This window comes from Cotesia glomerata, linkage group LG7 (assembly GCF_020080835.1).
Source record: "Cotesia glomerata isolate CgM1 linkage group LG7, MPM_Cglom_v2.3, whole genome shotgun sequence".
NCBI lineage: Eukaryota > Metazoa > Arthropoda > Insecta > Hymenoptera > Braconidae > Cotesia > Cotesia glomerata.
The window spans coordinates 1,732,522-1,760,157 of NC_058164.1; the positions used below are offsets into that span (position 1 = coordinate 1,732,522).

At 34.2% G+C, this 27,636-nt stretch overlaps 1 protein-coding gene across 3 annotated transcripts; it reads right to left on the bottom strand.

Annotated features, from left to right (window-relative positions):
- Positions 1 to 1,349: 1,349 nt before the first annotated feature.
- Positions 1,350 to 26,694, bottom strand: LOC123268476 (low-density lipoprotein receptor-related protein 2). 3 transcript variants are annotated; one of them, XM_044733547.1, is made up of 8 exons: positions 26,333 to 26,450; positions 25,972 to 26,210; positions 20,775 to 20,909; positions 19,122 to 19,253; positions 18,529 to 19,035; positions 5,833 to 18,439; positions 2,353 to 2,449; positions 1,350 to 2,055 (listed from the first exon to the last, which is right to left on the bottom strand). In XM_044733547.1, exons 2-8 carry the CDS (start codon positions 26,162 to 26,164, stop codon positions 1,786 to 1,788), a joined length of 13,941 nt encoding a protein of 4,646 aa, XP_044589482.1. In that variant the 5' UTR covers positions 26,165 to 26,210; positions 26,333 to 26,450; the 3' UTR covers positions 1,350 to 1,785. The 3 variants fall into 3 exon arrangements, with proteins under 3 accessions (XP_044589482.1, XP_044589483.1, XP_044589481.1); XM_044733548.1 differs by having other exon boundaries at positions 2,353 to 2,446; positions 25,972 to 26,694; XM_044733546.1 differs by having other exon boundaries at positions 25,972 to 26,690.
- Between the last annotated feature and the right edge of the window lie 942 nt (positions 26,695 to 27,636).

The following is a 27,636-nucleotide window of genomic DNA, read 5'->3' on the forward strand; positions in this document are numbered from 1 at the left end:
ATGTTACACTCATCAAGAGCTTTAATTTGAGTACCCACATGCATTTTGATATATTTTTCATATATACATATATATAAATATATGAAAAATTGATGTAGGTACTCAAATGAAAGGTCTTGATGAGTGTAATGTCGGGATGAGCTTATATCTTTAAAAAGGTCAATAGATCACAAGATACAAGGTAATTTCTTAATTATGTATCTAGAAATAGAACACTCGAATGCAGCCTAAATAGATAGATAGATGGATAATAAATTTTATTTGATCCTGGATAAATACTTATCATCATGAATTGACTATTGGTGAGAATGATATGAAACCTTGAAAGGGTACAACTCGAGGTCAAGACATTTCTGATGATACCAAATTTAACCATAAAAACCCATTTTATCATATAAATACACTGGCAACAAAACTTTTCTTATTCTCTTAATAATATAAATTAGGAGTAATTTGGAAGGTTTAATAATACATGAAATATAAAAAAATTAAATTAATTAAATTTTCTTTATTATTATTTTGTTTTTTGTACAAACAATATTTTAAATAAAAAAATTCTCATTGCCGGTTTAATTGCGTTTTTAATTTTTTTTCTTTTTAAATTAAATTTACTAACTATAATTTTTTTATAACTATATAGTATGCAATGTTTAGGAATGTAATAAACTATTGTTAGATTTTTTAGAATTACGTTTAGTTGGACGGCTTTAATTAGCAGTAATTGCATCATATACATATATATTTATTTATATTTACTTGTATATATGAAGTAAAGAAAAATAATTTTTTAAAAAACGCTGGAGTCCGGCCCAGGTAATTGAGAATATTTACGTACTTATTATTTTATTTAATTCTTCCTCATACGATAATATTTTATTCTGTTTTTATAACAAAAAAATAATTGTGTCGTTGAATTTACTTTTAAATTGAATTAGTTATTCTAGCATTGTTACCAATTTATCAATAATTAATTTCTATACCAATAAAATAGTCATTTTTTTTTATAAATAATAAGTAAAATTCAATGACAAAATCCACACACTTAAATATACAATTATACAATTTTCAATTTATTTCTTAACTTTTATTTTATCTGTCGCTTTTTTGTCTTACAAGACAAATTAATTATATTACTTTATTTATAAAATATAAAAGTTAGCTTGTAAAATATATCTTATTTATAAAAAGTTGGTCCCAGTGTAAATTAATTATAATAATTAATCTCCATTAAAACTTTCCACAGCTAAAAATATTTAGCTACCTAAAATCGCATGTTACGTAACTTATATAACAATTCATATAAATTCTCTAAATTTTCTTTAATTATTATTATAGTCATAGATTTTTAAAAATTTTTTCTTATTAAGTAAACGTTATACTAAATTATGATATTTTTTTATCTATAGTACACACGAACCGTATGAAAAAACGTTAATACTTCATTATTGATTGAATATTTACAAATCTTATATACGTAAAAATAACATCCAACAAAAATGACACATTCATGACTTGTCTAATAAATCTCTCGATGTAAAAAAAAAAACATAATCATGATCGCAATAATTAATAATTAATAAATGTTGAAAAAATCACATAATTTTTCCTTACAATAGATCGTAGTAAAAATACATTGAGATTTAAAATTTACAATAGTCAATATAATTATTAAAATATTCAACTCTGCATTATACAGAAACAAAAACAATATTTATATCTATATTTATATTTATATATATATATATATATATATTTGTAAAAAAAATATATAATGATAAAAACAATTTAGCTTTCGGATTTATCTTCCTCAACTAATTGCTGAGTATCTTTTCCTGAATCTTTTGTCGTGGGATCTAGCTCTCGTCTTTTATGATGTAGCTGCGGTAATTCTTTATGTTGCATACTCGACGGTTTCATTTCTGCAGGGACTTCGTATATAGAGCTCCCACTTGTACCATTCGTTGTTTCTAAATTCACTGCATCGTACATGGGGTTACTGAAGTCGCGATTTTTATCCGTTACCTCGCCTAAACTATACTCTACATCAAGTGGCTCCTATATCACAAAAAATAAACAAAAAAATAGTAAATAATTATTACAATTATTATTCACATCCAAAAGTTTAATGACTTCATTAAGTATATCTTTATATTTACTTTTTTACTCAAACATTTTATTTATTTATCTTTCGAGGATTTATTATTTAAATTTACCCGTTTTTGTGCAAACGAAAAAAAAGTAATAAAGCGAAAATGGGAATAGGTATTCTCGGTGCTCGTTAAAAAGTTAAATATGTAATCACTAACGGCTACCTTTATTATATATTTTATAATATAATTTAAAAAAACTTACCATTCTCTCGTGAGCGGGTGTACCGAATTCAACGTTGCTACCTTGTCTAAATGATACACTTTGAGCAGTAAGACTTCCGAGACCACCGGGTTTACCGCTAATTAACAAAACACAATTCTCATTAATTAAAGAAAGTCAAATTAGCAGACATTTGATTATTTTTATGATTTTTTTTATTAAAAATAAAAATTTCACGTGTAAAAGATACCTAAAAGAAAATAAAAGTACTATTTTTAAAATTATAATTTAATTAGTGAAAAAAAACTAAAAATTTTTTAAGATTTGCTGATTTTAGTATCATTAATAAATGAAAATTAAATTATCAATCTGAAAATTTTTATGATTTTTTTTATTAAAAAAAAAAAGAAAATGTATCAATAGTTTAACATGTAAAAAATTTGAAAAATTTAAGTGTAATTTCTAAAAAATATTTTTTAAATTCTTATTTAATTAAAAAAAATGAAAGTGAAATTTTTAAAAAATATTAAAAAAATTAAAATTTAATTAGTAAAAAAAAATCAAAAAATTCTTTAACTTGTGCTGATTTTAGTATCATTAATAAATTAAAATTAAATTATCAGACATCTGAAAATTTTTATGATTTTTTTTATTAAAAAAAAAAGAAAACGTATCAATAGTTTTAAATGTAAAAAATTTGAAGAAATTTGAGTGTAATTTAAAAAAAAAATATTTTTTTAGTTCTTATTTAATTGAAAAAAAATAAAAATTTCACATGTAAAATATCAAAAAAACAAAAAAATTGCAATTTTTTAAAAACATTTTTAAAATTATAATTTTATTAGTGAAAAAAATCAGAAAAATTTTTTACATTTGCTGATTTTACTATCATTAATAAATGAAAATTCAATTATGAGACATCTGAAAACTTTATGATTTGTTTAAAGAAAAAAAAAAAAAATGTATTAATAGTTTTACATGTACAAAATTTAAGTGTAATTAAAAAAAAATAATTTTTTAGTTCTTATTTAATTAAAAAAATAAAAATTTCACTCGTAAGACATTAAAAAAATAAAAGTGCAATTTTTAAAATTATAATTAAATTAGTGAAAAAAATCAAAAAAATTTTTCAACATCTGCTAATTTTAGGATCATTCATAAATGAAAATAAAATTATCAAACATCTAAAAATTTTTATGATTTTTTCTATTAAAAAAAAAAATCTTCAAATAGTTTCACAAGTAAAAAATTAAGGTGTAATTAAAATAAAATATTTTTTTAGTTCTTATTAAATTAAAAAAATCGTGTGTGTCAGCTCCGACGCACGACTGAAGTTTACTCCTTACGAACGATTATATTGAAAAATTGTGATAAAACTTTTTTCAGGCGGATTATTGTTCATTTATCTATCCAGTAAGCCACTGATTTTTTTTAAATCTTAAATTTTATATTTAATATGTTAAAATAATTTTTATTAATCAAGTGTTCAAAGTAGGCATGGCTTACGCAAGCCAGAGCACCCATTTTCGGCTGTATTTTCATCCCTCTGGGAAAATTATTAATATTGGTTCTACAGTTCCGGGAGTCCAGACTTTTTTCTAGGAAAATTCCTCCTTTTTTTGAATTTTTTTAAAAGTTTTAAAAATCTTCATTAGTTGTTAAGATATATGTAAAAAACTAAACCCCCTTTTTCAGTTAATTCTTAATAACCTTTGCAATTAATTGTTAATTAACAAATGCGTTTTTAAGCAGTAAAAAAATTTTTTTTAAAAACTGTTTTTTTTTTTTTTTTTTTTTTAAATCATAATTATCAACAAAGATTATATTATCAAAAAAAAATTTTGAATTATCTCATAAACAACGCATTTGTTTATAAAAGTTTTTTAAACAATAGGAGGTAAAAATTATTAATGATCATTTTTAAGTAGTTTCTGATCATAAGAAAATGGATCAATAATAATATTATATAAAAAAAAATTTTTTTTCAATGTTTAATAAAGCTTTATAATTTTTCACCTTAGTAAATTGTTAATAAAAGACGAAAATTAACAATTTTTTAATTTTTCCAACGGGAATCTTTTCTAAGACCTTTGAAAAATAGCTCCACGAACGGAAAAAAATTCTCATATTTATAGTTTAATAATTATCGCACTTGCAATGTTAATGTTCGTGTTACAAAAAATTGTTAATTAATTAATGGATAACTTATTGAAAAATCACGATAAAAATTTTTTGACCACGGATTATTATTCATTGATCTGTCCTGTAGGCGCCTGAATTTTTTCAATTTTTAATTTTCATATTTAATAAGTTTAAATAATATTTATTCATTGAAGGTCCGAAGGTGGCGTGGCTTGTACAAACCGGAGTATCCGTTTTCGGGCTTATTTTCAACCCTCTGGGAAAATTATAAATATTAGTCCTACAATTTCGGGAGTCAAAACTTTTTTTAGGAAATTTCCTCCTCTTTTTGAATCTTTTTTTAAATTTGAAAAATCTTTATTAGTTTTTGAGATATTTGCGAAATCTAAACCCCATTTTTTTTTTAGTTAATTGTTAATAACTTCTGCAATTTTTGCAAACGGAACTTCATTTTTTTCGAAAATCATCTAGATGCCATTCTGAATCGAATGACAACTCATAATTTTCGGAGACTGCTAAAAAAAGTTGACCAAAAAGGCACTTGTTGACTAAACTATATATAAGCTATCACGCAGTATACTGTGTGTGCTGGCTACACACAAGTATATATATATACACACACACACAACTGAAAAGTGAAAGATGCGCGAGAAATGATGCGCACCAAAAACGTTGCTATCCCATTTGATGAGTAGGTTTTACTCTCCATATTTTTCTCATACCGGGTGCCTTATATGAAAATCGATTCTTAAGGAGTAAACTCCAAAAATGATAACTTCACAATAACAATATTAATTATTGATATTTATAACAAAAACAGCAATATAAGTACATCGACACTGATAGAAACAAACAAGCCCAATAACATATAGGTATAGACGCCTTGCAGCATACCCTATGTACGTCTTAATACACTCACAACCAAATTAGAAAGTTGCGCACCATAGGTGCGCACCAAAAACGTAACGAGGTCATTCATCAGTAGATTTTACTCCTCACATTTGTCTCATACCGGCGGCCTTATATATGAAAATCGATTCTTAATCGATTAAGAAGGGTTTACATTTTTTCTCTCTCTCGCCCTCTATTGGACAAACGAAAGTATCTCTGTCATACTTGTACAACAAATGGAATCTCAAAGCGCATTTATGCATAAATAAATGAAAATTTTCCAAAAAAGCGCTTCGCTCTTCGATAGATAATTTAATTATCTATCGAAGAGCGAAGCGTTTTTTTTCGAAATTTTATCACATACATGAGAAAAACACGTTTGAAAATCAACTATAAACCGCTCTTAAGAGAGCAAACTCTAAAAATTTTTAAACGTCCGCTAATTTCAATATCATATAAATAACAATAATAATAAAATAAAACACTTACAAAGGCCGTTTCTTGACAACGAGAATAACAGCAGCTGCAACAAATAGTACCAGCAAGCAGACAACAATAGGTATGACAATGGTTGTCGTAGAGTTAGACAGCCTTGAAGTGATAAGACTAATCTCGCAGTGTTCGCCGTGATAATTACTAGGACAAACGCACTCAAGTTTATCATCCGTCTGCTGACATTGTCCTCCGTGTTCGCAGGGGCAAATCCAAGGCGAAGGTTTCGGGCGTTCAATAGATGCGTCGCAGATTCTCTCACTGGTCTGCGATAATCTCGGACCAGCGCTGTCCGGACATAGGCACCGGTATCCCGAAGGTACACCGACACAGAGATGACTGCACCTAGCGCTATTGCAGGGATCACGTGAGCTAGTGTTGTACTTCAATTGGTGATAAAGCTTGACACCTCCCGCAGTCTGGATACCCTTGACAATTATTTCCGGGACCCCGCGTCCGAATTTATCCTGTTTAATAAGTTCGCCCGTATACTTCGACGCCCAGAACAAATAATGTTCAAACACGTCCAAAGAAACCGGATGTTTTAGACCCTCACCGCTGACAATAAGTTTGCGATTAGACCCATCAAGAGATACCGACTCAATAGTATTAAGCTTGCTGTCTGCCCAATAAATAGTGTGATCCATTCCATAGTCTATAGCAATAGCAGTGGGTTTGCCCAATTTATCCTCAACCAAAGTGCGTCTTTTGCTGCCGTCCATCCAAGCCGTTTCTATTTTCGGTTGATTGCCAATATCCGACCAAACAATCCTCCCGTACTCTGGATCAAGTGCAATTGCCGCTGGATTTTCTAGTCCAATAGTTATTAAACTCCTTCTGTACCTGCCATCAGCTTTAGCTACAAGTATCCTACCGTACTGTTGGAGTCCAGTATTATTGACTTCACCCCAATAAAGATTATTCGATAGCCAATCTACAGCCAAACTAACCGGCTCAGTATCACTCGTTCTAATATTTAAATCCTGTGCGTATCCAATTTTAGCTTTTCCCTTTTTAGCGTCAACCATGTACGAGCGCTTTATTGTATTATCATGACTGTCGATCCAATAAATATACTCTAGAACGGGGTCAAAATCAATAGTCTTTACACGTTTCTCATCGACTACCACATCAATCTCCTCCCGTTTGTGTACATTGTACCCACGTATTTCTGGTCCGTTTCCGAATAACAATAAAGCATCTTCAACTATTAGCTGACAGACGCCACTTTGGCTGTCTACTAAACGGAAACCGTCACGACAATCGCAGGAATATCCCCCTTTAGCGTTAATACATATCTGAGAACAGTGATGGCTTGCTGTTGTGCATTCGTTAACGTCTTCGCACATTTTATTATTTTCCCTTGATGCAATGTATCCCGTATAGCAAGTACAAATATAACCGCCGTCAGTAACATTATGACATAGATGCGAGCATCCGCCTTTGGTTGCCAAGTCACAATGTTTGTACTGATGACAACCCAATTCATCAGACTCATCACCGCAGTCATCGGCAAAGTCGCATATCTTGCTGCGATCGATACAATTTTTATTAGCACACTGGAACTCAGTGGTCGGATCACACGATCGTATTCTCTTAGCACACATTGTCAGATTATTTTCATCAGAACCGTCGCCACAATTGTCAATACCGTCGCACAATTGATACCTCGGTATACATTTGTGATTATTGCATTGGAATCTACGTAGTACATCGCACGTAAAGTTTGCACACAGAGTCTTGTCCTCATCAGAATTGTCACCGCAGTCATCATTTCCGTCGCAACGATCGAATAGCGATACACATAGATTGTTATTACATTGGAAACGTGATTTCGGACAATAACGTCCGTCGGGATATCGAGGCGGGCATCCAATCTCATCGCTCGCGTCCCGGCAATCACGTGTACCATCACAGTGCAAGAATGAAGCTATACAGTGACCAGAGGCGCATTTAAATGTATCATTTTTGCACGGGAAAACTTGACAATCTACTTCATCGCTGTTATCACCGCAGTCATCTTCGTTATCACAGCGCCAACGTGATGCAATACATTTACCATTGCTGCAATGGAACTCTGATTCCGAGCATGATCGATATTTACCTTTACAGAGAGCCTCGGACTCGTCGCTTCCGTCCCCGCAGTCGTCGGCAAAGTCGCACATCCATTGTTTGGGCACGCAACGATTGTTCGAGCACTTGAATTCCGTTGTTGGGTCGCAGCTCGGACAGCTTTCTGGCAATTCGTCAGAATTATCACGGCAGTCATCTTTCCCGTCGCAGAACAACCATTTGGGTATGCAACGGTAGTTCGCATGACCTGGACAACGTTGCCACCCAGTTGTACAATTCTTCTGACGGCACATATAAGCCGGCTCGTCGCTATCATCACCGCAATCGTCATCAAAGTCACACATCCACAATTTTGGAATACATTTGCCGTTTCTGCAGCTAAATTCAGTGTTTGGATCGCAAGTTCTGTTGTGACAAATAGCTGGGTCTTCATCGCTGCCGTCTTTGCAGTCAGCGTCACCATCGCACTTCCACGAAGCATGAATGCACCTTCCATTAGACTTGCACTTGAATTCCAGCTCTGGACACTCTCCAGCGCAATTTAACTCGTCGCTCTTGTCACCGCAATCGTCAGTACCGTCACAGACAGTGACACTAGGAGTACAGTTGCCGTTCTTACACTGGAATTGACTAGGCGGACAAACACGCTTGGGACAGTTAGCCAGCTCGTCAGATCCGTCCTTGCAATCTTTTTCACCGTCGCACTTCCAGAACCAGGGGACGCATTTTTCTTCCGGCGGGCCACAACGATGCTGCCCACTAGTGCAATTAGCAATGCAAGTTTTGCCATCATGGTCCAGGAAGAATTGATTCGGACAAGCACACTTGTAAGATGTAACACCGGGTTGTCCGTAGCCCTCAAGCAAGTAAGAGCTCATAGGCGGTGCGATTAAACATAAATGTGAGCAGCCGCCGTTGTTTTCCTTGCAGGGATTTTCGTACGGCAACTGTCTGAGCGGATGGTACACATGAATGTCATAAGGTCGGTGAGTTGTGTTGCGCATCACCTTGATATTTGCACCAGAGAATTTCTCGGCTTTCATTATTGCTTTGAGATTCCAATCTGTCCAGTAAATATGATCATCAAACACCGTAATAGCAAACACGTGGGGTACTTTAACGCCAGAAAGAACAATCCGGTGATTGTGTCCTTCCAAATCAGCGAACGCTATGTAATCAAGATGAGCGTCAGCCCAAAATATACGATCCGTAAAGTAATCAATAGTCAAGGCATTAGGCCAAGCTATATCATCATTCCAATTTAGTATCATCGTGAAATTACTTCCATCCATACCCATTTTACCAATGTAAGCTTGCAAATGCCAAGAAGTGAAGTACAGAGAACCAGTGCCTGGATGTACGACAATAGCACGTGGATCTGCGATATCATTCTTCAGAGTCTTACGGTTAGATCCGTCCAATTCAGCGACATCCAAGTGTTTTGCATGACGATCCAGCCAGTAGAGCTTACGTCCAACCCAATCAACAGCGATACCTTCTAACCCGAGACTGTCGTGGCGAATTATCGGTTCTTTCTCTCCGCCTTTCAGCGAAGCACGGTAGATTGTTTTAGCAGTAACATCGCAGAAATAGAGAGTCTCGTTGGCATAATCAGCGTCAAGAGCGACTACGTTAACAAGATCTTGATGCATAATACTGTATTGCATTGCGTTAGATGACATATTGCGTACGTAGTATTTATTTGTAAATATAATCCAGGGTTCTATTCTATCCCGCCGCTTGCAGGTATGTTCATCAGCAGCTCGCTCGTAATACCGTTCATTGCACTTGCAGTAAAAGCTTCCGGGTGTGTTTTCACACTGCTGGCTGCATACTTGAGGTGATTCAATGCACTCGTCAATATCTGCGCAAGCTTTACCATCAGGCAGCAATCTGTACCCTGGATTGCACTCACAATAATAGCTGGTCGGTGTATCCACGCATCTGTGGCCACACTGGTTTAATTCAACTTTTGCGCATTCATCGACATTACAGTGAGCCGGTTCGTCACTATCGTCCGCGCAATCTGACTCCTTATTACACACTAATTGTTGATTAATGCAATTACCATTGCCACACTGGAAGTCAGAGGGATTAGCACACGTGTTATTGCGATGATATCCGATAGAAGGACAGCCGACTTCATCAGAGTGGTCCCCGCAGTCGTCCTGGCCGTCGCACCTAAATTGTTTGCGCAGACATCGGAAATTCTGGCACGTAAATTCATTCACCGAGCAAGGCTTGTATTGGTTGTTGCAAAACTTTCCTTCATCACTACCATCACCGCAATCATTATCGTGATCGCAGAGCCATTTACGATTGAGACATCTTCCATTATCGCAAGTAAATTGATTATCCGCGCATGGAACCGGTGGCGGGCAGTGATGCAACGTGACATTTTCATCAGCTCCGTCGACACAATCGGGATCACCATCACAGAGCCATTTCTTGGGTATGCATTGAGCGCGATTCCACAATTTATTGGCATCGCAAGTGAATTCTGTTTCTTCGTCACACTTGCGATCGTTGCACTGGTGCCGTTCGTCTTCGTCTGAATTATCCAGACAGTCATTGTCGCCGTCGCAGATGTAGATCCGAGGAATACAGTTGCCGTTGTCGCAAGTGAACAAGTCACCAAAGCAAGTCCGTCCTTCTGACTGACAATAGCCAGCAGGTTCATCGCTTCCGTCCAGACAGTCGTCGTCTCCGTCACAGTACCAGGTAGCTGGAATGCAGCGGTGGTTGGGACAGCGAAAGCTGTTTTGCGGACAAGTTCTTTGAGCGCAGTGGAGCGGATCTTCATCACTGTTGTCCCCGCAATCATTGTCTCCGTCGCACAACCAGTAAGGCTCCACGCAGATGTTTGTCGTGTTACACTGGAGGTGATTTGGATGACAGGTATTATTTCTGGGACACCTTTCGTGGGTCTCGTCAGAGGTGACGTTGTCTTTGCAGTCGTTAACGCCATTGCAGACTTGAGCTTGAGGTATACAACGGTAATTGGCACAAGTGAATTCTCCTGGCGCGCAGGGCGGATACTTGCAGCCCTCCTCGTCACTGCCGTCCCGGCAATCATTTTCATGGTCGCATTTCCATGATTTGAAGATACAACGGCCATTGTTACACCGGAATTCATTGGGGCTGCATGAGTGGTAAGAGCAGTAATTTTTATCTTCATCAGTACCGTCACCACAATCATCATCACCATCGCACGCCCATATACGTGATATACATCTTCCATTCTTGCATGCAAATTTACTGGCGTCACAGGTAACATTCTTTGAAACACACATTCTTCCTTCATTAACCAGTCTACTGTTATCATCACACTTGCACTCGGCTTTTCCATTAGCACCCGGATGACAAGACTGGTCACAGCCACCGTTATTTATATTGCATGGATTTACTTTACATTGTTGTTTAGTTGCCGAGTAGATATGTAGATCTCGTGGTGAATCTTCTAAACGTTTTACCATTTCAACTTTATCAGCACCGGTATATTTTTCCGCACGATAAACACCACGTAACTGTAAATCTGTCCAGTAAATATGCTGACGGAATACCGTTATTGCAAATGGATATATTGTCGCAGTGATAAGAACTTCACGATTTTTACCATCTAAATCAGAGCGCTCTATTTTTTCTCTAACAGCGTCGGTCCAGTAGAGCATACGCTCCTCGTAATCTATTGCCAGGCCACTTGGTTGGGATAAATCTTTGTCAATGATAGCCTTTTTAAGTGAACCAGCCATTGTTGTCCGGAATATTTTTCCTGAAGTACCAAAGCGACCCCAGTCTGTGAAGTAAAGTGTGCCATTGCAAGGATCTACGACTATTGCACGCGGTCTATCGACTCTGGAAATCATAACAAGAGATGTACCATCTAAATTCATAGCATAAATGCTGTTGTTTGATGAATCAGTCCAGTAAATTTTTTTCTGAGTCCAATCATAAGAAATTCCTTCAGGATTTATTCCTTTGTTGATAATAGTTTGTACATCAGATGACTGTGGATTGTCCGCAGACAACCAGGCTATTTTAGCCCAAGGTCGTATTTGAGTGAATAGAATTTTATTGTCTTGATAGTCAAAATCAATACCCACGACGTTTGTTAAGTTGCCAACCGGCTTGAATGGTACACTTGTTGATTGTGGATCAATATTTATGGCTCTTATTTCTGTTCTTGTAGCAAATATCAGGTACTCGTCGACATTATCACATTTGCGTTGGTTAGAGGACAATTTTCCGGTCACGCAATCACACTTGGGCTCTGAAAGTAATGGCAAAGCAAAGCAGAGCTGTTGACAACCCCCATTGTCCTTCGAACAAGGGTTTGAATCATCCGCTGGCTGGTTACTCGGGTCAAATATCACAATATCTCGTAATTTTGGCAACTTTGTACGCACTCTTGTTGGCAAAGTATTATTTGGTGTTTTACTCGAGCTAAAAACAGTCTGGAGATTACGATCAACCCAATAAATATTAGACCCGTATATTGCAATTCCCATTGGATTAGGAAGATTTCTCCGTATTACTTGTTGATTTCCACCAGTCCAAGATACTTTTTGAATCATGTCCAACTTGGAGTCAACCCAAAACACATCATGACTAATAGGATCTATTGTTAAATCTCTGGGTGTGCTTATTCCCGAGGTAACAATTGGCGTCCAATCACTACCGTCTAATTTACATTTTCCTATTTTCGGATACTGCCCATTGTCGATCCAGTACAGCACGCGTTTTATCGGATTAACCGCTAGCTCACGCGGTGCGTCTGTTGTTGTTTTAACCAGGACCTTTCGATGATTACCATCCAATCGGCTCACCTCAATATAATTGTCATGTGGAAAGACATTGGAGAAATACAAATTACCAGCGATCCAATCAATTGTCAATCCACGTATTCCATTAGACCCGATACCATTTTTGATAATCGTCGTTAGCTCAGTGCCATTTGGACGTATACGGAAAATACCGTTCCACATTCCACGGTTAAATTCGACCCAGTAGATCCAGTTGTCTTTGTAATACATGTCAACGTGAAGAATATGATGTCCTGTTCCAGCAATAGGGATCATAGCTTCCTTAGTATCACTCAAACTGTAACCACGTACTACATCCAATTGTGATACTATTGCAAATGTCTTGTAGGGTTCGCATTTGATATCACCGACCATTCTGTACTCCATACTGCAAGCACACACTCTTGTACCACCTATCGAGGGTAGACAAAGTTGTTCACAGCCTCCATTGTTCACTAAACAAGGATGTGACCCAGCGACGCGTTTTTTGTATATAGTCAGAGTTTTAAGTGTCGAATCATTGTCAACAATAATCACCGGACTTGGATTGTCTTTTATTAAATCAACCCGCTCGATTTTGTCATAAACTGGGTCCAAGAAATATAATTTATATTCATGAACCGCTAGAGCTTTCGGTGTGTTTATATTATTGGCTTCGGTTAAAATTGTACGGACGTTTTGACCGCCTGTTGTCATGACCTTTATAAAAGCGGGATACTGAGAGCTGAAGTAAATCATTTTATTGGGTATGTCTATTGTCAGAGCCTCAAGATGTGGCACATCATCGACAAGAACAATTGAATTTTGTCCGTTCATATTAACACGACCTATTTTGTGTGGTACTCCAAAATCTCCCTCGTCAATCCAAAAGATCTGGCCCTCGAGAGGATCAATACACATTGCTTTTGGTTTAGCCACAGACGTTCTATTTCCATCGTTCGCAAGAACAACTGTCCGATAACGTGGTTCACCGTCAACCTTTATAGCTTCAATATTAGCGGCGAATTTATTTCCAATGAATAAATTCCTACCGAGCCAATCAAAGGCAATTGTCGATGGTGAGCCAACAATACCAGAATCACCATTTGGATTTGGAAATTCTGTTTTGTTACCACCTTTTGTTGAAATAGTATAAATAGTTCCATTCTCATTGTCATCATCTTTGCTTTGCAACCAGTAAATCTTTCGATCTCGCCGGTCATAATCAATTACCGTACCACCTACTATTCCAACTACAGGTGTAATAAATCCACTCTTACTTTCACCGGGCGTCAGAGACATGTCAACGATCTGAGAGCCACGTAGCACCATTAAGTACGGCATATCGTCTTCCGCGCAGCCGCCCGTGGAAGTTAATTTATAGCCGCTGAGGCACTTACAGCTGTAACCACGGGGGTCACTGGCTGATAGAAGACAGAGATGGTCGCAAGACGCGTTTGCGCAAGGATTTTGCGTAATTGGCTGGAGAACTGGATGATGAACGTGGATAGACAGCGGATGAGATATCAAATGCGAAACTACTGTCTGATTCCGGCCATAAAATTTGTGAGCCGACAGTACGCGGTTTAATTGACGATCCGTCCAGTACATTGTGTCCTCAAAGAGTGTAAGCGAGTGAGGATGCAGCAGATAATGTGACCCAGCAAGAACTTGGATTCGCTGTGACCCATCGTACTTACAGGTGTCGATAAAGTCTAATTTACTGTCAGCAAAGTAAATTCTTTTGTTAGCAATGTCAAGAGCCAGACCATTAGGCCAGTAGATTTTAGTGCTGATAATTGTCGAGCGATCTTTACCGTCCATACCGACTCGTTCAATCCTTGGATTTTCACCCCAGTCTGTCCAGAATAAATAACGAGCACCAGGGCTTGGATCCAAGCACATTCCACGTGGCTGAGTTATATTTTCTCTGACTAAAATCATACGATTTTCTCCAGTTTCTTTTACCACCTCAATAGTATTTAATTTTGAATCCAACCAGTATAAATTCTTGCCAATCCAGTCGTAAGCAAGCCCCTCAACTAAATCAAGACCAGTTGAGATAACATCTTGTGGATCTCCTCCTCTCTCCAATCGTGAAATCTTCTTTAGCTTCATATCAGACCAGAATATAGTACCAGTATGCATATTGCTAGCTGTCGCAACAACATTTTCAACATTAATAGGAACTCTTTCCAGCGCTTGATCCTGCAGATCGGCAACTAAGATCGTGTGCCGATTAGAAATAATTAAAAATGCTGCACTGTGATTGAAAGCCTTGCACGTGCGGTTATCAATCTCCAGAGTGTAGCCATCAACACAACTACAAGCGTAACTTCCTTTTGTGTTTTTACACTCTTGCGAACAACGACCCGGTGGATCACATTCATCAACATCTTGACAGTTGAATCCGTCTTCCCGTAGTTCTTCTCCAGCCGGACAAGTACACTGAGCTCCAAGAGGCGTTTGAATGCATCCATTGCTGCAGAGTCCACCTTGATGAGTGCACTCAGCCAAATCACAGCCTATTCCTTCGTCAGCGCCATTAGGACAGTCTGTTTTACCATCACAAACACTTGTAATGTTTATACACCTGTTGGTGACATTTGGACACTTCCATTGGCCAGATTCGCACTTGAATGGCGGCGGACCGCAAGCGTGAATCAGCGGATCTTCATCAGAGCCGTCTCCGCAGTCGTCTTTTCCGTCGCAAATGTAAGTTTTAAATACACATGTTTTATTCACAGGAGAGATACATTTAAAGAAGTCCTTGCCACACATATCAGGCGATGTGAATTGATTGCAAGTTTCCGGCTCGTCAGATTTATCACTGCAGTCAGGAGTGCTGTCGCAGTACCAGCTCTTGGGTATACAATTACCCGTACCGACACACTGGAATTGTTTCTCTGGATTACACTGATCAGGTCCCAGCGAAGGACACCCGACTTCATCACTTCCGTCATTGCAATCGGGCAGCCCGTCGCACTTGTAAGATTCTAACACACAAGTCTTGCGATCCGCGCACCTGAACTGGCTGCTGAGACAAGTAACAGGCGGACAGTCAAGCTCATCTGCGTGATCAAAGCAATCGTTGTCTCCGTCACAGATCCACGATTGTGGAATACAGTGTCCGGATCTGGGACAAGTGAATTGAAAGTAAGAGCATGTTTTAGCTGCGCAAAATTGCCCCTCGTCAGAGCTATCACCGCAATCGTTCTCCGAGTCACACTTCCAGGATGCTGGGATGCAGCGATTGTTGTCACAGGTGAATTGACTTGCACTGCAAGTAACATTAGGACATCCCATCTCGTCACTGTAGTCACCACAGTCGTTCTCAGCGTCGCAGCGGAATGACATGCGTATACATTTGCCAGATTTGCATTGGAATTCATTCGGACTGCACGTGGGCTTGGTACAGTTTTGCATTTCGTCACTATTGTCAAGGCAATCATCATCGCCATCGCAAACCCAGGATTGTGGAACACAGCGTTGGTTAGCGCAAGTAAAGTCCCAAGGATTCTGACACGCCTGTACCGGTGGCTCTGATTCAGGGTCTAAAGTACAAGAGAGTCCATTAGACGCTAAACGTTCGCCGTAAGGACAACCACACACTCGAATAAGTTTTTTCCTTTCAAAGTTTGTTTCTTCTCCTTCTTCCTTGGGTTTGGTAACAGTACTTGGTAAAGTCGTAGAATTAGCAGGAATACCAAAGCATAACTTTTCACATCCTCCGTTATTAATTGAGCACGGATGGTCTGTCAATTGTTGAATATTACGGCTAAATACTTTAACACCATACAAACGATTAGTCGCTGGTTCATGTACTAATATATTCTCTTGTTCTCCAGTTTCTTTGTGTAATCTTATTATAGCATCTAGTCGCCAGTCAGTGATGTACATCCACTGTTCATGAATGGCAATTGAGAATGGATGACGAATTAATCTCGGACTGAGACTCTTTACATCACCGCCGTCAAGATTCGAGTGTTGGACGTGATCTAACAAAGCGTCACACCAATACAAACGATCTTTTTCGAAATCAATAGCCAGCCCATTTGGCCAGCCAAGCGTAAGGTTCTTAAAGATAACTAAATTAGATCCGTCTGCATGAGCACGGCTTATATTTGCCGGGCGATCCCACTCAGAGAAAAATATATAACCATGATTAGGATGTATAACAATAGCTCGAGGCCGTTTTAAATTCTTTAAAAGTGTTCTTCTGTATGTGAAATTTCTCGTACTTAAGACATTTAGTGTTCCTTTACGTGAGTCTATGTAATAAAGATTTTTAGCTGCCCAATCAACGGCAAGGCCCTCGACACCTTCGTTCTGACTAGCTAATACAATTTCTCTTCCCGTACCATTCTGATGCACACGATAAATTACATCCTGTAGCACATCGCTGTAATAAATGTACTGATCATGAGCGTCGTAGTCCAGTCCAACAAATCTCGCGCGTCTTGAAACAACTGGAAGAATAGCATCGCTGAAGCTGTCCATAACTGGATCCAAAATACGTCCTTTGATGAATCTTTGTTGCGAGTACATCAAAAATTCTTGGACTAAAATGCAATTACGTAAATCTGTAGACAATTTCCAGCCGATATTACAAGCGCATCGGTATCCTAGACCACTTTCACGTCCACCTGCCGCAGTGACGATGCACATATGCTGGCAGCCTCCGTTGTTATTACCACAGGGATTTTTAATATTCTTAGCACCTATCTGCGCCATTGGATGCAGTACTTTAACGGCTTTAGCGTCTCGTACTTTGAATAACGTTTGAATCGAGTAATCTCCGTCATTCTTGTCAACGCTCATCAGCGCTTGTTTAGTGCTGTCTGTCCAATAAACCCGGTTCTCAAAAACAGCGAGCCGTATTGGAGCTGGTACATGCAGCCCACGCAGAATAATAAATCTTTTTTCACCTTTGTAATCAGCAGTCTCGATATAATCCAGCAAATAATCACACCAGTATATTCTTTTGGCTATTAAATCAACAGCTACACCAGAAACTTTGTAAGCTGCCTCTGAAATAACGTTTGTTACCGAAGTACCATCCATATTGGCTTTAACAACTTGCTTACTGTCGGCAATAAACATCAATCCTACTGTCGGATCCAGTGCAATGTCCGTAGGACTGGTTAAATTTGTGCTCAAGACAATTCCATGAAAACGCCCGTCTAATTCAAATACGTCTATCTTCTGGACCATTGAGTCTACCACGTACAATTTTCTTCCAATAAAATCAACTGCTATCGCAACAGGCGCCCATGAACCCGTCAAAGATATATCTATTTGCTGATAATTATCCGAAGTTTGCGTCAATGATTGTGAATATATTTTACGTGTTTTTAAATCACTCCAAAATATTAAATTTTCAGAGTACAAATAATCAATACCGCTTGCGCCAGTGGTATTGACAATTAATTGACGCTTTTCACCGGTTGTATCCATACTCCATAAAGCACGATCTTGAGCTAATAATAGCCTTACAGGTCTTTGATTTTCTTGAATTCGACACTTGTTACGATCAACAAGATTGTATCCTGGGACACAACGACAAACATACGAGCCGTCAGTGTTGACACAAAGCTGCTCACAAAAGCCCCATTCATTGCACTCATTTCTGTCGACACAAATTCCGGTATTATTCATCAGAACTCTACCCTCAGGACAGGAGCAAATACCCCCAGTTGGTGATGCTTGACATTTGTGCTGGCAATTTAAGCTCGGACAGTTACTTATTGCTTTAAAAGATAAAAAATAAAGTATAGATTAATTTTAATTGTTATTTTTTATTTGATAATTGCTGGGTAAATTATTGCGATATACTTACAACAGGCAACTCCTTCGTCAGCTCCATCAGTACAATCCTGCTTACCGTCACAGACTTGAGCGCGTTCAATACAACGCGGCTTCCCTTCAGCACCTTTCGGGCACATGAATTTATTACCCGGACAGACGGTAAGCTTGCACTGCTTATCATTTGAATTATCGCTACAATTGATATACTCCTCGCAAGGGTAGCCCTTGGGCACACAGAGCGAGTTTGCACATCGAATTTGATCAGCGCTGCAAGGAGGAAAATTACAGCCTTCCTCATCACTGTTATCTCCACAATCGTCTTTGTAATTACACCGAGCGCTTTCTTCGATGCATTGTTGGGTTGAAGTGCATCTAAATTGGTCTAGAGTGCACGGTTGCTTCAGCAGCAGAGGACAATTTTTTTCGTCTTTCCCGTTTCTACAGTCCAGATACCCGTCACATCTTTTCTCCTTTCTTATACAGTGCTCAGGTACTGTACCACCGCATTTGAAGTCGTCGGGTTGACATTTTATTTCCGCTAGAAAATTTTTTTTCTCGGTTAATTAATTAGTTTTTTTTTTTTTTTTTTTTTTTTTTTAATTGTTTTTATTGTTATTTACTTACGACAATTAGCCTCGTCTGAACCATCTATACAGTCAACAGTCATGTCACACTTTTGATATTTTGGTATGCAGTAAGTTTTGTTGAAGATATATTGCGTACATGAAAATTGATTCGCGTCACATTCAGGAGGTGCTGAAAAATTTATTAATTTTATTAATTATTTATATTATTAAGAGGATAAGGAAAATTTTGTTTCAAGGATAGTCATATGATAAAATCGATTTTTTTTAGTGAAATTTAGTGTCATTGTAAATAGTCAATTTATTATGATAAGTATTTAGGCTGCATTCGAAAATATTCTATCTCTAGATATATAATTAAGAAATTACCTTGTATCTCGTGAACTATTGACAATTTTAAAGATATAAGCTCATCCCGATGTTACACTCATCGAGACCTTTTATTTGAGTACCCACATCAATTTTTCATATATTTATATATATATATATTATATATATAAATATATGAAAAATATATCAAAATACATGTGGGTACTCAAATGAAAGCTTTTGATGAGTGTAACATCAGGATGAGCTTATATCTTTAAAAAGGTCAACAGATAAGAAAGTACAGTGTAATTTAATGAATATCTTGTGAACTATTGACATTTTTAAAGACATAAGTTCACCGCGACATTACACTCATCGAGACCTTTTATTTGAGTACCCACATCAATTTTTTATATATTTTATATATTTGTATATATTATATATATTTATATATATAAAAAATATATCAAAATGGATGTGGGTACTCAAATGAAAGCTGTCGATGAGTGTAACATCGGGATGAGCTTATATCTTTAAAAACGTCAATGTTTAAGAAAGTACAGTGCAATTTAATAAAAATCATTATTTAATAAAGAAAAATTTTAATTTTTTTTTAGTTCACAAATCACGGCAGTCACATAGTGACTGCAAGTTTGCTAGTTATGTTTTTAATTAAATTAAATAATTAAAAAAAAAATTCCTTTTAAAATTTTTTTTTTCTAAACTGATAGATAATTTAAGACAAAAATTTTTCTGTGATAAATAAAAATTTATTCAAGCGTTTAGAAGGATTTTTTTTTTGAATTTTTGCTCTTATTCATCTCAGTAAAAAATTTTATGTTTTTAAATAAATTAAATAATAAAGAAAGAACAATTTTCTAGAATATTTTTTCAACTGAGAGATAATTTAAGACAAAAATTTTTCAATAATAAATAAAAATTTATTCAAGAGTTTAAAAACAATTTTTTTTTGTTCTTCGTCTCAGTTAAAATTTCTGATTTTTATTGACAGTAAAAAAATTAATTTTTTGAATTTTAAAAATTAATTATCAAATATTTAAAAAAATGTTCTTACGGACAAAATGTAAATAATTATTATGTGACTAAGCGAACTTTAAATATAATGTAAAACTAACATGAAAAGTAATTACTAGATAAAAACATTGTAATTTATTTGACAAGTAAAATATTTTTTAAACAAAAACATAAATTGACATATTAATTTATTTTATCAATTTTTTGCATAACCGGCCTTCATTAAATATTAATAGTCGTCAATTTGTAAAAAAAATTTGCTGTGTCATTAAATTCGCCGATCAGCGATACGTAAATTAAAAATATAAAAGCATAAAATAAGAACAAAATAAAATAATAAAATACTTACGACACGATTGCATTTCATCCTCGCCGTTTTCGCAATCCTTTTGATAATTGCAGACCAACGACGGAGGAATACACTTTCCTTCAGGACACCTGAATGATAGTCCATGGCAAGTTACTTTTGAGGTATCTATAATTTCTATTGCAGAAAATAAAAAAAAATGTTAAAATTATATACTTTAATAATCTAATTCTTAACATTAATATTATAATCTTAAAAATAAAATTTCAAGCCTTCTCTTAGATATAAAATATAAAATTATATTCTCAGTAGTGATATAAAATTACTGTAAAACTTTTACTCGGAAAAAATTTGAAAATTAAATGGACTTTTCAAATTAAATATGGTATTAAAGTAAAAATAAAAACAATAAAAATACTTTTTCTTTTTCTCTTTTTTTTTTTTTTTTTTTTTTTTTATCTCCAAGATAGTGCGTAAATGAATTACATTGTGGTGCATTATATTTATAGATATACATACATATTTATATATTTATATTATGAACAAATATGCATTATTGAGTTAGAGTAGTAGTGTATAATAGTAGGCAAATGGTAAATGTGATGAATAAGTAGTAAGAGCAAGTGAGATAGAAAATACGGATGTTCCGTCTTCTAAAGTGCAGCGATCGTGCCAGGCCGTGCAGCCGTGTGGCCTGGTACCGCGGGAACATTCGCCCGATGGCTATACATACAGATATTACCTACATCGTACTGTATAGTACTGTACTACACTTGCCATAGTTTAACAAGCTTGAATTATCAACGTATAAAGGTCATATATAGCTTTAAATTGCGCTCAAAATTACTGTCAAATTATATATGTGTCATCTCAATACTTTTTTTTTTATTCATCAGTCATAACTTTTGACTCTTAAGTATCATATCTTACTTATGCATAATTACGGATAACATAATTGCCGAAATTGCTGATTATTAAAAGCCGCTTTTAATTGACCGATTTTTGCAGTCAAAGATAAAATTATTAAATTAATTGGAGAAAAATTTTCAATGCATATATATCTAGGCTGGCATTTAAATTTATTTATCACATTTGAATAAAGAAAAGTGAGGCATACTAACAGCTACTGTATATATATATATATATTGTATACACCGCACTGTCTATCTATGGTTTACTAGAGCATTGATGTGCAATTCACGATGACTGTTCTCATCAGCTAAATTCTGTGAAAGGTTTTACACTTTCACCGATACGTTAATGTCCTATATAATATTTTAAATTACAATAAAGTATACTTATGTTTTATTATTATCGAATTAAAAAAAAATTTTATTTTTAAATAACTAATATTAAATTTTATAAGTATGAATTAAAATAAATGTAATTAAAAATTTGATTAAGCTATCTTAGGGAGTAATTATCCGGTCAAGTTCATATAAATATGTATAAAAGTACATATAAATATGTAATAAAAGTTTGAGCAATGTAATATATAATAATCGAGACACTTGTTGCGTAGGTCAAGGTTAAAAGTATCTTTAAAGTTAATAACATTTGAGTATTGAGTTAAAGCTCATTCACAACTCAACAGGTGGGACATTGCTTTAGTTATCTGTCTTCGGTACTGACACTGTACTGATGGACATAATCGTTTAAAATGTAAGTCAAGAACAAATCTTTTACTTTAAAATAAAATTTGCGTATCAATTGTATACCAAGCATCGAGAAGTTGAATTAACCTCAATCACAAGCGATATTTTTATTTAAACTATTTTTTTTATTATAAAAAATATATGAAAAAATGATAGAAAATCACAACTTGTTTCAGCAGCCCTCTAAAAAATGCAAATTTTTTTTTTTGGAATTGAGGTTCATATGAAGATACACATATAAAAAAAGTAATTTTTCTGTACCATTGATTTCAATGATACTAAAGTTAACCGACGTTCAAAAATTTTTCTATTTTTTTCAACAATTAAATTGCAAGAAAAAAATACTTTAAAAAAATTGCACATATAGTTTTTCAAATTTTCTACATGTGAAATTTTTTCTTTTAATTTTATTGCAACAATTTTTTCAATAAAAATAATTATAAAAATTTTCAGATATCGGTTTATTTAATTTTCATTTGATTTCAGATAAAAATTGTGATAATAATAAAGTTAGCCGACGTTTTTATTTTTTTGTTTTTTTTTTCTCTCATTAAATTACAACTAAAAAATATTTTTTAAAAATTGCACTTATATTTTTTAAATTTTTTTACAAATGAAAATTTTTTTTTATTTTTCTGTGATAATTTTTTCAATAAAAAAAAATTCTAAAAATTTTTAGATGTCGGCTAACTTAATTTTCATTAAAAATTGTGGCTTCCATCGTGTACCCCAACTGCTAAGTCGGATGACAACCTACGATGTGTATCAGCTGATATCTCCGTTAATTTTTAAGTTATATTGTTGTAAAATATGAAAAAATACTTATAAATATATGTATAAAATAACCTGATAGTTTCAATAAATGACATTAATTTTTGATACCTTAAAAAAATTAATGAAAAGCATGAAAACGTCCTTCTACACGTATGTCGCCCCTTAATAATTAAGTTTACTACAAATTGAGAGCGATAAATCAATTTTAAAAACTTTTGACGTAATTGGGTCAAAATAAAAAATAAAATAAAGGAGTTGTGTGTAATTAAATTAATTTATAGTAATAATAGTAGTAGCAGTAGTGAAGATTATTGCTGTCAAGAATTGGGTCAAAGTAATAGGAATTAATGAAATAGGTTGAAGGAAAAATGAAAAGCCGGAGCTTGATTGTGGGTGTAGATTGATATGTGTCCATGTACATGAACATGCTTTAAGAAAGCCACATACGGAATATTGATACGTTGAGTCTGAGCATAAGACCGGAGCAAAGCGTAATCGGACGGGACCATTGCGGGAAGCCATCAGGGTTCCGCTATTCGTTCGCGGCCGCTAGTGTATATACCAGGTCAATGAACTAAACTTGGTCCGCCTACCTTCCCAACTACTACGTGGTACCCCCGAGCCTACGTACGCTTACCTGAGCTGTATATTTATATATATATATATATATATATATATATATATATATATATATATATATATATATATATATATATATATATATTTATTCTTCTTTATAATACACTGATAGAAGGATTTATTTGTATTAAAAAAATATTTGTTAATAGTTAAAAAATCATTTATTAGAGACCATTTTTTAGTATCAAACAAATATTTCTTAGTATTTAAAATGATTTGTTTGTATTTAATAAATCTGATATTCATTTATTAAATATTAATAAATCTTTTTAAATACTAAGAAATATTTGTTAAGGACTAAAAAGTGGTCTCTAATAAATGATTTGTTAAATATTAACAAATATTTTTAACTATAAACAAATCCTTTTATCAGTGTACTTAACTTGCATTGCCGGCAGTACGGGTGCCAGCAATCCAACAACTTGTGTCTCTTCTAAACCCAATTCGCTTTTGTCCTTCTCTTTCGATTAACTACTTTACTTCACGGTGTTCCATATCACCGCCGATACATCAATACTATCCGCGCGCGATCACGGAAATAAAAAAAAAAAATTAAATATAAAAACGTAAATTAATTTATAACAATAACCGGAGATTGTTGTAGAGATGATGACAATGAAAAAATTTTTTATTCACTCATAATAATTATCTAATTTTTCATGACATTGACTATTGTCAATAAATAGATCCATTGTATTGACGGTGTTATATCATCATTCGTTATTTTGTTACTGATAAAGACAATTTTAAATAATTATTTCATTTTTTTCTGCGCATTAATTCAGAATATTAATTATACATATGCATATTTTATTTTTTTACGGGCAATAGTTGTGCAATGAATTAAATTGCTTGGTAATTTAAAAAAAAATAAAATAAAAATTGGAATAATTGTTAATTTATTAATATATATATCACCGATAGTGACGTGTTCGCAAAATTATGGTAATGATTAGTAGCAAAATAAAGTTCCGGCGTGATTGGCCGCCAAGTCGGGTCATTGCTTTACACTCGGGTGTGTCACGGTCATTTTATGTATATACTAGTTTAGATAATATTAATCGTCACCGTGTTATTTTCTTCGCAAACTTTGTATTGAATTTATTGAGTTTTTCGTTCGAATTAATGATCATTATTTGACATTAAAATATAAAAAAAAAAATAAATACATATTTACTCAATGCTTTGTAAAAACTGATAAGAGAAATTACAGAGTTATAAATTACGAATATTAAACTTTATTTACATTTTTTAGTGGTTAATTTTAAGTATTGATAAAAGCTGTTAAGCAAAGATATTAATAAAGATTTTAATTTAATATCTTGCTTTTAAAAATCTTGGAAAACTTATTACTGTTAAGTAGCATTGAGAAAACGTTAAGGATTAACAGGTAATTTTAAAATTAAAATCCGATTGAGGGTTTTTTTTATAAAAAATTATCTTTGTAATGAATGTAATAGATGATATTTTAATTATTGTTATTACTAAGCAATTTTATGAGTATTAATTTATCGTGAACAATATAATCATTACGGATATTATGATTATTAACTTACTTCATATAATCATTATTATGTGTATATATTATAGGGATTTATTTAAAATTTAATAGTAATAATAATATTATTTTTTGTTGGGTTTTCAGGACTAGATTTTAGTTTTTTTTTTCCCGTCGATAAAATTTACCGTTACTATTACCAAACGAATAAAGAAAAAAGAGAAAGAAAAACGACAAAGCACCTTTCATCCTCAACAAAAATATTTTCCTCTACAAAAACATGTTAACTGAATTGTTTTCCGGTTTAAATTATCTTTTCTTTTATCTGAATACATCTTTTAATAATAATAATAAAAACAAAAATAAATTTAAAAAATGATAATAAAAATAAAAAAAAAATGAACACGTCGACAGTAAATTTAAATGTCAGCTAAATATGATTGTCATTATAATAATTAATAAAATAATTACTTATGAATACAGGTAATTAAAATTTGAACTGTACAATTTGATCTTCATTAATCATTTGTATAAAATAGAAATATCTTTATCTTTATTTCTCAGGTTGAATAAATTAAAATAAAACCTTGATTAGCAATGCAAAAAAAAAAAAAATAAAATAAAAAAGAAGTAAAGCCTAAAAATAATATTTTGAATATTTAAAAATGCATACCAGAGCCGTTAGCCGCATCAGCAACACAGACTTGCGTAAATGTAGTGAGAATAACAGTAAATAAAAAAATTTTATTAATAATCGCCGGTGAAATTCTACGACGAAATCGAGCACCTCTACTCCGAAAATTAAGAAGACCGGAAGTGATAACCGGCAGCATTTCGGCTACCGGCATCGTGTCGTCAATGAACATACACTTTTGAAGCACGTATTGTCAGTTTAATTATTTATTATTCCACCTAAAAAAACCAACAATAAAAATCAACTTGTTTTGGAGCTTGGTCAATCTAAAGACTCTCCAGTAATTAAAAAAAAAAAAAATACAAAGTAAAATAATGAGCGCTCCAAATAACTAGTTCACCTTTTAATTCACTTTTTAAATTGATACCTCCAGTAGCATTTAATTCACTGGATAATTAATAGTTAATTAACTTTAACAGTAGCACAACCTTTTTTCTTTATTGAAATAAATAAAAAAAATAAATAAAATAAAATTGTTTGGTTTATAAATACTACTGCTAATAATTAATAATAATTAATAATAAAAATAATGATAACAACAACAATAATAATAAATAAATAAATCCATGGTCTGTACACAAAACCCGAACGATATAAATCCGATCGCGGTCACTGGGCGACTGGCAACCAACATATACTGGTCTGGTTATACTGGCGCAGCAAAGAAGAGAGACCCAATGTGATGGTAATCGTCTCTTTCTGTTCTGGTACACACAGGATTCATCGCGACATCATCCATCCAACCAACTACTACTTGTTGTATTATATATTTTATTGAATGTGTTGTTACCTACACGATTAAGTAAAGACACCGACACTACCACTACCTTACAATGCAAGACCAAGACACCAAGACCTGTTGGAATCAGGTCTGAGAGAGACCAACCCAAGTCGGATAGAAGACGAGACCAAGTGAATATGAAGTAGACATGGAATACATTTATACATTTATAATAACGTAGTATAGTACAGCCGAGGAACCAGAAGACCAACTTGTTCAAGTAGAAGAAGAAGAAGAAGACCATGATCAAGACCAAGAAGAAGTAGACGAAGACGACGTCCACGCTGGCACCTCACTCAGCCAATCCCTCACCTTCTTCTAGCCCCACTATTTTTATCCTTCGTGTACGACGTACATGTGCATTTATTTAGGTGTTATTTTATTTGGTGCTCTTTCTTGGTGTCTGTGAAAGTTTGAGGCCCATCGACGACACAAGGCCCCCTTTTGCCTGCCATCACCGCTACTACTCTCCTTTTTTATCCTAACATTACCTTTTTTACTTATTTTTTACAGCTTTTGCGGTCTTTTTTCACATGCAATAAAATTATATTCTATTTTAGGTGACCTTGATCGTAAATTAACCTTCCATTTTTACACTGATTTTTTGGTAATAAAGTCCTGTCTGTAATAATATAAATAGGGAGGAAAATTGTAAATATATATTACAAGTCATTCGGTCACTCAGTGAAAAGTGAAAAATCAAAACAGGTTTCTTAGAAATTTCAACCTTTCTTCCTTTTTTTTCTACCTAAGTCCTAAATCTTTCTGTCTAGGATAGAGCAGGTGTTTTTCTAACATAATACACAGTTAGATCTATTTTTATCCTTAAATTTTACGTTCCATTTAACTTTAAATATTATACA